The sequence below is a fragment of the Schistocerca cancellata genome, chromosome 3 (genome assembly GCF_023864275.1).
Source record: "Schistocerca cancellata isolate TAMUIC-IGC-003103 chromosome 3, iqSchCanc2.1, whole genome shotgun sequence".
Taxonomy (NCBI): Eukaryota; Metazoa; Arthropoda; class Insecta; order Orthoptera; family Acrididae; genus Schistocerca; species Schistocerca cancellata.
Window position 1 is genome coordinate 319,288,983 of NC_064628.1, and position 13,509 is coordinate 319,302,491.

At 41.7% G+C, this 13,509-nt stretch overlaps 1 protein-coding gene across 1 annotated transcript in view; it reads left to right on the top strand.

Moving 5' to 3' along the window:
* The window catches only part of LOC126175012 (ATP-binding cassette sub-family G member 1), a 466,189-nt gene that overhangs the window by 70,265 nt on the left and 382,415 nt on the right, over positions 1–13,509 (top strand). Inside the window, exon 2 of the mRNA XM_049921499.1 lies at positions 4,093–4,209. Within this exon, the coding sequence (XP_049777456.1) occupies positions 4,152–4,209 (58 nt within the window). The 5' untranslated portion in view covers positions 4,093–4,151. The remainder of the gene's footprint in view (positions 1–4,092; positions 4,210–13,509) is intronic.

The following is a 13,509-nucleotide window of genomic DNA, read 5'->3' on the forward strand; positions in this document are numbered from 1 at the left end:
GTACTCAGAATAAGGTTGTTTTCCTCTGTTTTATTTTAATCCATCTCTTTGTGTTTAATCCAGATCAGAAAGTATTTTCAGCGTTACGACCAAATCCGATCTACTTTGTGAGCCATCTTCAAACGATATGAATACTAGATATTGTCTTACGCAATCGCTCGTATTCACATTGTCCGAAAATGACTCGCTAATCACGTGAGTGCCACTCACAACATTACAGATATTTTTTATTACCTGGATTAAACAATTAATAACCACTACAGACTTAATCTGTCTATGAAAGACATCACTTAGAGAATAGTAGTGAGACACTAATTATTCATTTTGTCACTGAGTGCCGCTTTCGTCTCCGCCATCTTTGCAGGCTTCCTTTATTTGGAAACTTCATTATATTTCTGAGAGCATTTCCTTTCGCTTTTAAAAGGAAGTATATCAAAAATTGTGATCCTCACAAAGAAGAGAGATTACACAGTTTATCAGCTTTCTACTATCTAACTACGAAGCACTATTATGTCAGTATGAGGATGTGAGCGCACGCGTGTGTGTGGAACCTCTGTAGTTTATTTTCCGGATTGCTCATAAACACGGTGTCCCAAGACGAATGGTCAATATCCAGGGATATGAGAGAAAGCTCATTTGAAGCAAAAAAGACATAGTTTGTTGATTCCATGCCGTATAAAAGCGCCTTCATCAGTGAATATTTTTAATGAAAGCATAGGGCGATCGGAATTTAACCAGTGACAAAATGTAATGCTTGCTATACGCGTATTCGTGCGACACTGACACGTGCAGGAAGTCATAATGTGCTGGTAGTAGGATTACGCTGCATCATTTCAAAAATGTCCAAAAATGAGAACCTTTTTACGCAATGTGTTGAGAACTCTGGTAAACACACTATGATCGGGAATTCAATGAGTCGGAAAGCGCCGACGGTATTTTTCGACAGTGCCTTCATGCTCTATTCCTAATGGTTTCCGAGGTAGAGCACATTTAATGTGAATTTGTTGTTTTGGACCAATGGCGCGCACATTTGTGTCTTACCCACTCACCCGTCTGACGTTTTATTATAGCCCAACCTACCTCACTGCTTTCAACCTATTTGCATAGCTTTTTACCACTAAACTAACCTGTTGAATGCGCAATTGTCCACGGTGTGTTGTGAGTCTACACTAATGAAGAATATGCAGGTAATATGCAGAAATGGTATATAGGTTTACGGTTTCTGCTATAATAGCGCTTCTGCTGCTGTCGAAGGATACCGTCGGCGCTTTCCGAAGCATCGAACTCCCGATCGTAGTGTGTTTACCAGAGTTCTCAACATATTGCATGAACAGGTTCTCATTTTTCGACATTTTGGAAATGGTGCAGCGGTATCATACTACCACCACATTATGACTTTTTGCACGTGTCCAGTGTCCCACAAATACGTGTATAGCAAGCATTAAATGCGCAGAACATGTACCCATTTCGCATACAGCCTGCCCACAATCTTCACATTGGCAATAATACCACATGACTAGAATTTTGTCACTGGTTAGAATCCGATCGGCATTTACTTTAATTCACTGATTAAGGTACTTTTACACGGCATGGGATCAACGAAACACATAATAACCGACGATGGTCGCAGGAAGTTACAAACACTACAGTGGAAACAAATTTCCAAATTCGTTTTTCGTTCAGTATTTGGTGTGGCATGATCGATAACATGTTGATTGGTCCAGTCATTTTAGGAGAGCGAATGATGGGGCAAAATAATTTGCATCTTCGGAAAATTCGTTTCTTGAACTCCTCCAGGACGTGTCTTTAGCCAAGTGGACTGCAATGTACTTCCAACACGACAGAGCCCCTCCACATTTTAGCAGACGTGTGAGGGATCATTTCAACCGCACTTACTCTAATCGCTGGATTAGGAGCGGTAGTACAGTTAACTGGCCACCAAAATCGCCGGACCTTGCGCCATTAGGTTTTTGTGTATGGAGTTGGATGAAGTGTGAGGTGTACAAACGAAAGGTGATTACACGATACGAACTACTTGGCAGCATCATGAACACTGCTGCCCTCATTAGGGAATGTGCAGAGATACAGGCAAGCAGCACAAACATGCTTTCTGAATAGCACGCAGATGCGCTGAAGTTGACGGTAAGATAATCGGAAATCTATTGTGAACTGTAAAAGAGCTATAATGTGATGTGTACGACAATACTTAGAGGTAATTTTAAATAAATGGTTTGGCGATTTGACAGGGCTCTATTATAAACTATCAATTAATAAAACAGTCAAGATCTCAATAATCATTTATTTAAAAATGATGACCGGTTTCGACCTTTATGCCGGCCATATTCAGATCTAACGCACTGTAAAGAGAGGAAGAGTGCCAAATTAAATAGAGAAATCAGAAAATAATATAGTCTGCGAAAAAAGAAAAGAAAGTCCAACAAGAGTTAAAATAACGTTGCATTTACCCATATGGCTACAGCCGGCGGTGCACGGAACGGTTGCGTGAAGTCATAGTCGTTTACTGCTGTTGATGGGTAACCTGCCGCGGATTAAATAGAGAGGAAAACAAGCGTTTATGCCTCAGCAAATGGGCTCTCTTTATAGCTCCACAGTGCGTCAGATCTGAAGTTGGCCAGTCTAAACTGGTCGTTTTTTTAAATGAATGATTATTGCAATCTTGACTGTTTTATTAACTAAATACTTAGAGGTGAATGTGTTAAAAGTACACATTTTTCAAATGGTACCTTGTAAAATGCATGTTTTAATGTTAACTAACTGTTGTACAGGTGTCTATGTGTGAGCCTGACAATGAACTGAATAATACAGAAATTAACTAACGATATACATTAAATGTGTTCTAAATCGGAAACTTTTCGGAATCGGGCATATGCCCATATGACGCCGTCTGCTTCAAATGATTGTTCACGTCATAACCCTGAATGTTGACCATTCCTCCAGGGACAAACCTGTACGTCGCATTTATCTCCCTTCATTCCAAGCCGAAATGGGTTCCCGATATGCCACACCCCCGTCACCATTCAGATCGTCGGGGATTCTATCGCCCTGTATGGCACTACGATGGCGACGTGACATCCGTCCGTCAGACACTTGTGGAGTTCTTGTGCATTGTTTTACGAGCGTGAAAACATTTTCTCTGCGATAGTGAAGATCCACCCTGGACACAGTTGAACACCGAAATGTAATTCTTCCGTAATCTCCGATATGCTAAAACAATTGCCTTCTTGTACTGATTATCACCCCTCGTTCAAAATTGGTTGACAAGCAATGGCTGCAGTTTTCATTAGGTACCTGTCTATAACAGTCTGCTCAAATATAGTCTCTATACTCACGCTAAAGGCCACTCCTAGGTCCAATATTCTGGCGTCACGCAAGAAACATTTTAAAATGGGACAGTCATTACCATAATTTTTGTACCCAGTTTCAGGTGTCATAAAGTTTCACACTGCAAAATCCAGGGAATATGCATTGCCGCTTTACTCTATTAGTATATTATTAACAGGTATAATATATACTTACTAGGATTTCCCTTCGTAAAGAACTTGTAAAAATAACAGCTCTTCGCATACAGAGTGCAAACCGCTGCATTCCCATAACCCTTTACTTTGTAGCGATACTTTTAATTCTTTGTACGTCATACATTCTACTATTGTATATTCATCCACGTGAATATCTACACTTCACAAGTCACCTTACGATTGGTAACGGAGCGTACTTCGTGTACAATATTTACCAGCTGATAATTTCAAAATGGTTCAAATGGCTCTGATCACTATGGGACTTAACGTCTGAGGTCATCAGTCCCTAGAACTTTAGAATTACTTAAACCTAACTAATCTAAGGACATCACACACATCCATGCCCGAGACAGGATTCGAACCTGCGACCGTAGCAGTCGCGCGGTTCCAGAATGTAGCGCCTAGAACCGCTCGGCCACGATAATCTCACTAGTGTGCTGTAGCCTTCTGTACCTGTTACCATCCGCTGCTATCCTTTCTCATTCCTTACTGTTACAGTCTGCCAGAAGTGACCACATATGTTAGTCATTTCATGAGACTGCGTTTTTTATTGCAGGTGGATGCCAGTGGGGTCGTCTCTTGAACGGATTGTCTAGTTGGAACGACTTGCACGCCATGGACGTCGGCTTCAGAGACCTCAAGTACACCGTCAACAAGTGGTACCGGTTTTCAGGTGAGCAACTTTAGTTATCAGATGACGCGACGAAGATCGAGGCTAAGCACTTAACTAGGTGGCCATTTCACTTATAAGAAACTGCAGATATCAATTATTAGTGAAAGCAAGAAGAAAATTAATTACCTTCGTATTCATACATAAACATTTAAGACATTTTGCAGGTCGCATTTTCAGGATAAATAACTACATATTTTAAAATGTTAACTGCAGCTTCCTTGTCAAAACTTCTTTCTTCTAAACAAGAGACCACAGTTCACAGATTTTCATTCTGAATGCAGTATAGTGCCAGACTGGGATTCGAACCAGATCACCTGTTTTGCGCGAGCAGTAATATTAATTGTTTAGGCTATTAATGCTAGCCCCCAACATCGAATCTCACTGAAGTTCGCTGTTACTAATTCCGAAATCCACAACACCAAGCATTAAAATTCCACCAAGAACGACAAGCTAACAATGAAGTTTTACTTATTGTGTTTGCACAGTGTAGCAGTAAGTTTGTAGATGATTTTGGCGAAATTTAGTACCTGGACGTGCTATTTCTATGGCGGGAGTCATCAGTGGTAGTGGGCAGCGATTGGTGCCGGTCTCTCGGGAATCCATGACCAGATGTTCCCAGTGCGTGAGAGACATGGGGAATGTGAGGGCCAAAACAATAGTCGAACATCCTTTGTATTAAGCTAGGTCAGGAGATCACGCACAAAATGCCATCTCTATAGTTGAAAGGTGACGTCGTGGAGACAAATGCTGGGTGCAGCCACCGGCTTCAACATGGCACAGATGTGCCGGCTGCAGTGCAAATTATAAGTTGAGGGAACAAAAGTGACTGTGTCGTGTACTCAATGCACTCAGTTCCATTAGGCCAGGTGATCGGTTCATATCGAGACGGTGAATTCTGTCGCCGAACATTCGTTCTCCTTGGACCAGATATACACTGATACGTCGATCGTGAAGATTTATGCAGAACCAGCAATTGTTTGAAATTATGACGTGGTACTACTCCATGATCCAAAGTTGTCATTGGGTGCCCACTGATAGCCGCGTAAGGAAAGCCGCAACTATAGTAACTGTGTGACACCCTTTCGGAACTAGATGTCGTCGCACTATTTTCGCACTGCTTTTTTGCTGCCAAGCCCATTTCCAGACTCAAGGTACATGATGTGGTTGTAGGATCCTGCCTCTCGGACGCTAGTCACAGCGGCCATTGACATCTGACACGACGTTGCGTATGGCGCTCTTGAACACAACCAGTGATTCCATATTCACGCGGTAAGCATGGGATGCCGACCAACACCTGCAGCAGTATCGTCGAATGATAAACCATAGCGTCGACAGGCCATGATCGTGCCGCTGTGCGGTTGTGCAGTAGTAAAAATCATTTGCATATCCAAGGATGTTGTACACTTCGCGTCATGTCGATGTTTATTGTATATTTTCTTTAGGTTGCTGAAGTATTATTGGCCAGCAGTGACTACAAATGGAATTAAATTCTCAAAAATGAGTACACGTTTGACACATGTTGTAATAGGACATGACATTCATATGGATTTGGCAATAGTCAAGGATATACAGGAGAGTCGGGTTCAAACACATATTGCTATTTGTGACGAAAAGTTCTTTACTAACCAACATCGACATATTTTGTATAATAGGTTCTCCACAATTTCTTCATATTTGAACATGAAGACATGACTGCCGGCAAGCTTACAATGTTTTGTGATACAAGGTATATAATAACGATGACTTTTCCATAGAAAAAAATATTATTACTCCATTTAGTTCAACGATATGATGGTAATTTATATGAAACTAGTAACTTACCTCAGCAATAACTTCCTTTTCTTACTCTCAATATTCTTTCATCTAGGGTAGAGTAGCAAAGGCCCAGATACTTGCACTGCGCAGCGGAGCTTCTGAGGCCTGTACCAACGGTTCATTACCTTCCAGAGCCCGGAGACGTCGCCTAGTGCTACAATTACAATAGTTTCAGACCAGACCTGAATGCCTCTCAGTGATCATTTGCCGGCAGACCCTTTAAATCAGGATAGTCATTTAGTGATCAGTCAGTATCTGAGTGATACCGAGCGCATTGTAGTGTAAAGGGATGAAGTCACTGTCTCACCACGCAGTCTGTTGTTTGATTCCTTGAGCAGCCCCCCACATTTGCTCCCCATAATTTTATCTCTTGCAATGATTAGCTCACGGCCACCAACATCTAGAGGCCACGAAAGTCTGTAATAGGCACTCTTCTCTACCGTTATCGTTCCTCTTAATACACACATCAAAAAAAGTTTTGCGTCACCTCGGTTCCGAGCGTTCCGGAATCTGTAGGAAAATTGGAATAGAGATCAACATAAACATCATTTCCGCCCTTTTTATTGGTCGTGAAAACCACACATTCCATGTTGTACCATCATACAGGGAGACCTTCAGAGGTGGTGGTCCAAAATGCTGTACTCACCGGTACCTCTAATACTCGGAGTAGCACGTCCTCTTGCATTGATGTATGCCTGTATTCATCGTGACATACTATCCACAAGTTCAGCAAGACACAGTTGGTCCAGATTGTCCCACTCCTCAATGGCGATTCGGCGTAGATCCCTAAGAGTGGTTGGTGGGTCGCGTCGTCCGTAAACAGTCCTTTTAAATCTGTCCCCGGCATGTTCGATAGGGTTCATGTCTGGAGAACATGCTGGTCACTCTAGTCGATCGATATCGTTAACCTGAAGGAAGTCATTCACAAGATAGGGACGTGAAATTTCATCCATGAAGACGAATGCCTCGCCAATATGCTGCCGATATGGTTGCACTATCGGTCGCAGGATGGCCTTCACACATCGTACAGCCTTTACGGCGCCTTCCGTGACCACCAGCGGCGTACGTCGGCCCCACATAATGCCACCCCGAAACAGCAGGGAACCTCCACCTTGCTGCACTCGCTGGACAGTGTGTCTAAGGTGTTCGGTCTGACCGGGTTGCCTCCAAACAGGTCTCCGACGATTGTCTGGTTGAAGACATATGCGACACTCGTCGGTGAAGAGAACGTGATGCCAATCCTGAGCGGTTCATTTGGCATATTGTTGGGCCCATCTGCACAGCGCTGAATGGTGACGTGATTGCAAAAATGGACCTCGCCGTGGATGTCGGTAGTAAAGTTGCGCATCATGCAGCCTACTGCGCACAGTTTGAGTCGTAACACGATGTCCTATGGCTGCACGAAAAGCATTATTCGACATGGTAGCGTTGCTGTCAGGGTTCCTCCGAGCCATAATCCGTAAGTAGTGGTCATCCACTGCAGCAGTAGCCCTTGGGCAGCCTGAGCGAAGCATGTCATCGACAGTTCCTGTCTCTCTGTATCTCCTCCATTTCCGAACAACATCCCTTTGGTTCACTCCGAGATGCCTGGACACTTCCCTTCTTGAGAGCGCTTCCTGGCACAAATTAACAATGCGGACGCGATCGAACCGCGATATTGACCGTCTAGGCGTGGTTGAACTACAGACAACACGAGCCGTGTACCTCCTTCCTGATGGAATGACTGGAACTGATCGGCTGTCGGACACCCTCCGTCTAATAGACGCTGCTCATGCATTGTTGTTTACGTCTTTGGGCGGGTTTAATGACATCTCTGAACAGTCAAAGGGACTGTGTCTGTGATACAATGTCCACAGTCAACGTCTATCTTCAGGAGTTCTGGGAACCGGGGTGATGCAAAACTATTTTTGAGGTGTGTATTAGTCGATAACGGGAGAACAGATTATTGAGGCAACGACTCACAAAGCCTTAAAGATCCAAACTGTTTGTCAGCTTATCTTCTGACTTCTTAAGCTATCCATAATTAAAAGAGAAAGGGCAGTTTAGGGCCTGAAGATACGGAGCAGCAAGCGAGTCATTACTGACCCTATGGCTTATCTTTGACCATAGACTGATGAATGGCATATCTACATTTAAAGCGTTTGTAGATTTAGAGAAAAACTCCGGTAGTGTTGACTGGAATACATTCCTTGAAATTCTTAAGGTAGCACAGATAAAACATACGCTGCGAGTGGTTATCGACATCTGGTACAGTAACCAGACAGCAGACATAAGAGCCGAGGGACATGAAAGGGAAGCAATAGCAAAGTTGCAGCCCGTCCCTGATGTTATTCAGTCTCTACAATGAGCAAGCAGTAAAGGAAACCGTGGAGAAATTTAGGAAGAGAACTAAGCTCAGGAAGAAGGATAAACATTCGAAGTCTGCCGATGACGTAATTCTGTCACAGACGGCAAAGCACTAGGAAGGGCAGTTGAACGGCATTGATAGTGTCTTGAAAAGAGGTTATGTGATGGATATCAACCAAAGTGAAACAAGGATATTGGTCTGTGGTAGAATTGAAGAAAGCTATGTTAGTAAATGAGAAAGTAAAATTAGTAGGTGAGTTTTGGTATTTTGGCTGTACAATAACTAATGACGGCCGGAGTAGAGATGGTGTAAAATGCATACCGTCAACTGCAATGAAATGCCCCTCACAAAGAGAAGTTAATATCGAATATAACTGTATAAATTCTATAAAGAATGTAATTTTCTGAAGGGTAACTTGTAAGGAAGTGTAACGTGTACGCTAAACAGTTCAGACAGGAAGAGAATAGAAACTTCTGACATGAGGTGCTATAGAAGAAGTCTGAAGACTAGGTGGGTGTACTGATTAATGAGGAGATACTATACAGAACTCGGACAAAAGCAGTCTTAACTGAAATCGGTTGACTAGACACATCCTGAGGCATCAGGGAATCATCGTTCTTGTAATAGAGGGAAGTGGAGAGCGCTGAGTTAAAACGGTAGATGTAGACCAAGCCTAGTCTACAGCAGGAGCAAATGGATGTATGTTGCAGTAGGTACGCGGGAATCAAGAGACTTGCACAGGACAAACTAGTGTGTAAAGCCGTATCAAATTATTATTCGCATTGAAAACCAAAGCAACAAGAGAAGACGGTAGTGCTGTTCAATGCGTATCTCCATGCAGTTTTTAAGATTTTTCGAGGAAACCACTTTTTGTGCGCTGTAACCGAACAAGATTATGTGCTGATTAAGACAGTGGTGTTGTAGCATTCGACAGATAGAACATTTAATTTTGCCTTCCCCCCACACCCCCCTCCACCCCCACACCCTCTCCCCACCCCCACATCCACTAACCATCGAACAAACTGGCTGATTTTTTCCGTGGTTCAAATGTATCACATAAGGCTAAAGTGTCCGGTTCGGCCGGTACTCCATGTGTAGAGGTCTCAATGTTAGCGGGACGTAAAATGTTACTTGCACGCTTCCCTTTTAATCAAAGGCATTCAGATGGCAAAAACTGGCTCAAACATATTTTAAAAGCTATCCTCCACTGTCTTTATGAACACTTGCGTGATTCATTGAGCTCCAAAAGGACGTTTTCCATTTTGAGATTGGCGTTTTGCTGACCCTAGTTAGGTTACTATATTCAGTAAGCCATAGCTTAAATTTCTACATTTCTAAGTATTGAATTTATTTACACAGAATATTTTCTCAGTGTAATTTAATGAAAATAAACAATAGCTTCCCTGAATTGTACAGCAAAAACATCCGCGTTATGTTATTTATCGTATAGGTCCATAAAAGAAGATGAACACGAAGGTTGAACAGAGAAGCAGACCGACCTCACCTCAAGTTTTTCTACACTTGTATGTGGATGGAGGTACTTGGCGGCAAGGCCGGAGTACCTGTAAGCTGAGGGATCAACAAAAACTCCAGATCTGGCTTGTTGACTAGCCATGATTACTATTGGGGAAACTTCCACAGATATTTCTATGCATATATTACGCAGTAATAATCCGATTTTACAGATAATGTCACTCAAGAGAGCACAAGAAATGCTCTTAAAAATATGAAGAGCTACGATGTTCACATCTTTTTCGTACCAAAAAAAAAAATAGATCCTGCATGTGGAAAATGCGATTTCATTATGGTTCATTCAAACAAGTTATTTCTTTTCATCGTTATGCAACAATAATACACTGCTGCAAATAATTTTAAATTTTGTCTCTTAGTTGGTGATGTAAGTTTCTTATGTATCATGCCGAAAAGTGATCTCTGTTACGCACCAATTACGAAAAGCATGAGCACTTTCTCGGAACTAGTTAAAAGTGGTTATTAAAGCAATCATTTATACAGCCTAATGGGAACCGTAACGTTTTATGACAAGATTATAGGAGCGGGAAATGATGTACCTTTTTTTTTCCCTCAGCAACCTATTCAGCATTTTGCAGACTGCAGATATTGTTCAACATTGTCGTGTACTTCCTTCATGACTTCATGTCGCTAACATGCTGCTGTATTTTTTGTCGTTCGTCCGGCATCAACTTCCGCACATTCGAAATGATGACTGTTTCCATGGAAAGCGAAACTTTTCCTATAATCCAGATATCTGCAAGTATAGTTATTAGTTCAGTGTAGTTTCTGTGGAATAATGCTTAATCAAGCACAAATTTTGGACTGCTAAAGTGAACAAACAGCAAATGTTGTCAGTTCGTATTATGCTTCATCATCAGCAATAATGACTGGTGTAATTATAGATGTTGTTGTTGGTGTGGTCTTCAGTCCTGAGACTGGTTTGATGCAGCTCTCCATGCTACTCTATCCTGTGCAAGCTTCTTCATCTCCCAGTACCTACTGCAACCTACATCCTTCTGAATCTGCTTAGTGTATTCATCTCTTGGTCTCCCCCTATGATTTTTACCCTCCACGCTGCCCTCCAATACTAAATTGGTGATCCCTTGATGCCTCAGAACATGTCCTACCAACCGATCCGTTCTTCTGGTCAAGTTGTGCCACAAACTTCTCTTCTCCCCAATCCTATTCAATACTTCCTCATTAATTATGTGATCTACCTATCTAATCTTCAGCATTCTTCTGTAGCACCACATTTCGAAAGCTTCTATTCTCTTCTTGTCCAAACTATTTACCGTCCATGTTTCACTTCCATACATGGCTACACTCCATACAAATACTTTCAGAAATGACTTCCTGACACTTAAATCTATACTCGATGTTAACAAATTTCTCTTCATCAGAAACGCTTTCCTTGCCATTGCCAGTCTACATTTTATATCCTCTCTACTTCGTCCATCATCAGTTATTTTGCTCCCCAAATAGCAAAACTCCTTTACTACTTTAAGTGTCTCATTTCCTAATCTAATCCCCTAAGCATCACCCGACTTAATTCGACTACATTCCATTATCCTCGTTTTGCTTTTGTTGATGTTCATCTTATATCCTCCCTTCAAGACACCATCCATTCCGTTCAACTGCTCTTCCAAGTCCTTTGCTGTCTCTGACAGAATTACAATGCCATCGGCGAACCTCAAAGTTTTTATTACTTCTCCATGGATTTTAATACCTACTCCAAATTTTTCTTTTGTTTCCTTTACTGCTTGCTCAATGTAGAGATTGAATAACATCGGTGAGAGGCTACAACCCTGTCTCACTCCCTTCCCAACCACTGCTTCCCTTTCATGTCCCTCGACTCTTATAACTGCCATCTGGTTTCTGTACAAATTGTAAATAGCCTTTCGCTCCCTGTATTTTACCCCTGCCACCTTTAGAATTTGAAAGAGAGTATTCCAGTCAACATTGTCAAAAGCTTTCTCTAAGTCTACAAATGCTAGAAACGTAGGTTTGCCTTTCCTTAATCTTTCTTCTAAGATAAGTCGTAAGGTCAGTATTGCCTCACGTGTTCCAGTATTTCTACGGAATCCAAACTGATCTTCCCCGAGGTCGGCTTCTACTAGTTTTTCCATTCGTCTGTACAGAATTCGTGTTAGTACTTTGCAGCTGTGGCTTATTAAACTGATTGTTCGGTAATTTTCACATCTGTCAACACCTGTTTTCTTTGGGATTGGAATTATTATATTCTTCTTGAAGTCTGAGGGTATTTCGCCTGTTTCATACATCTTGCTCACCAGATGGTAGAGTTTTGTCAGGACTGGCTCTCCCAAGGCCGTCAGTAGTTCCAATGGAATGTTGTCTACTCCGGGGGCCTTGTTTCGACTCAGGTCTTTCAGTGCTCTGTCAAACTCTTCACGCAGTATCGTATCTCCCATTTCATCTTCATCTACATCATCTTCCATTTCCATAATATTGTCCTCAAGTGCATCGCTCTTGTATAGACCCTCTATGTACTCCGTCCACCTTTCTGCTTTCCCTTCTTTGCTTAGAACTGGGTTTCCATCTGAGCTCTTGATGTTCATACATGTGGTTCTCTTCTCTCCAAAGGTCTCTTTAATTTTCCTGTAGGCAGTATCTATCTTACCCCTAGTGAGATAAGCCTCTACATCCTTACATTTGTCCTCTAGCCATCCCTGCTTAGCCATTTTGCACTTCTTGTCAATCTCATTTTTGAGACGTTTGTATTCCTTTTTGCCTGCTTCATTTACTGCATTTTTATATTTTCTCCTTTCATCAATTAAATTCAATATTTCTTCTGTTACCCAAGGATTTCTATTAGCCCTCGTCTTTTTACCTACTTGATCCTCTGCTGCCTTCACTACTTCATCCCTCAGAGCTACCCATTCTTCTTCTACTGTATTTCTTTCCCCCATTCCTGTCAATTGTTCCCTTATGCTCTCCCTGAAACTCTGTACAACCTCTGGTTCTTTCAGTTTATCCAGGTCCCATCTCCTTAAATTCCCACCTTTTTGCAGTTTCTTCAGTTTTAATCTACTAATTATAGATACAGTGACGAATACATCAGCAACTTACAGGTACCAACATCAAATATTTATTCATTTTCAGCGTTCTGTCCCAGCATGACATCACAACGAGTGACAACAGGGTTTCTAGAATTTTTTTCTTGGTAGAATTGCGGGAAATCATTTGATATTCTGACGGCTTTCCGGGACTCAGTACCACTATACAGTGAACTATAATCCAAGCAGCCTTGCGTGCAAGAACCCAGAAACTCATCAAATGCCTTTTTCATTTGATATGACGTAATTAATTGTTTGTATGACCAATTCATAGCGCTATCTTAGCGCCTACTATTGCTCGAAAACTCAAATCGTTCACATGTCTTACCATTGATAAGGTGTGTTATCTCTCTATTGTGACGTCTTCTTAGAGATGTATATTTTGTTTTCCGGAATGTAATACAATTTTACATATTTCGCCAAAGTATTTGATTCAGAACTTCTGGACAAATTACGTTAGTTAAAATTATTTAATAATCTCCAAACGACTCGAAAGAAGCAGATGCAGTCGAGCATTTGACCGAAGGTGACTCTTGTTCATAAAAATAAGAA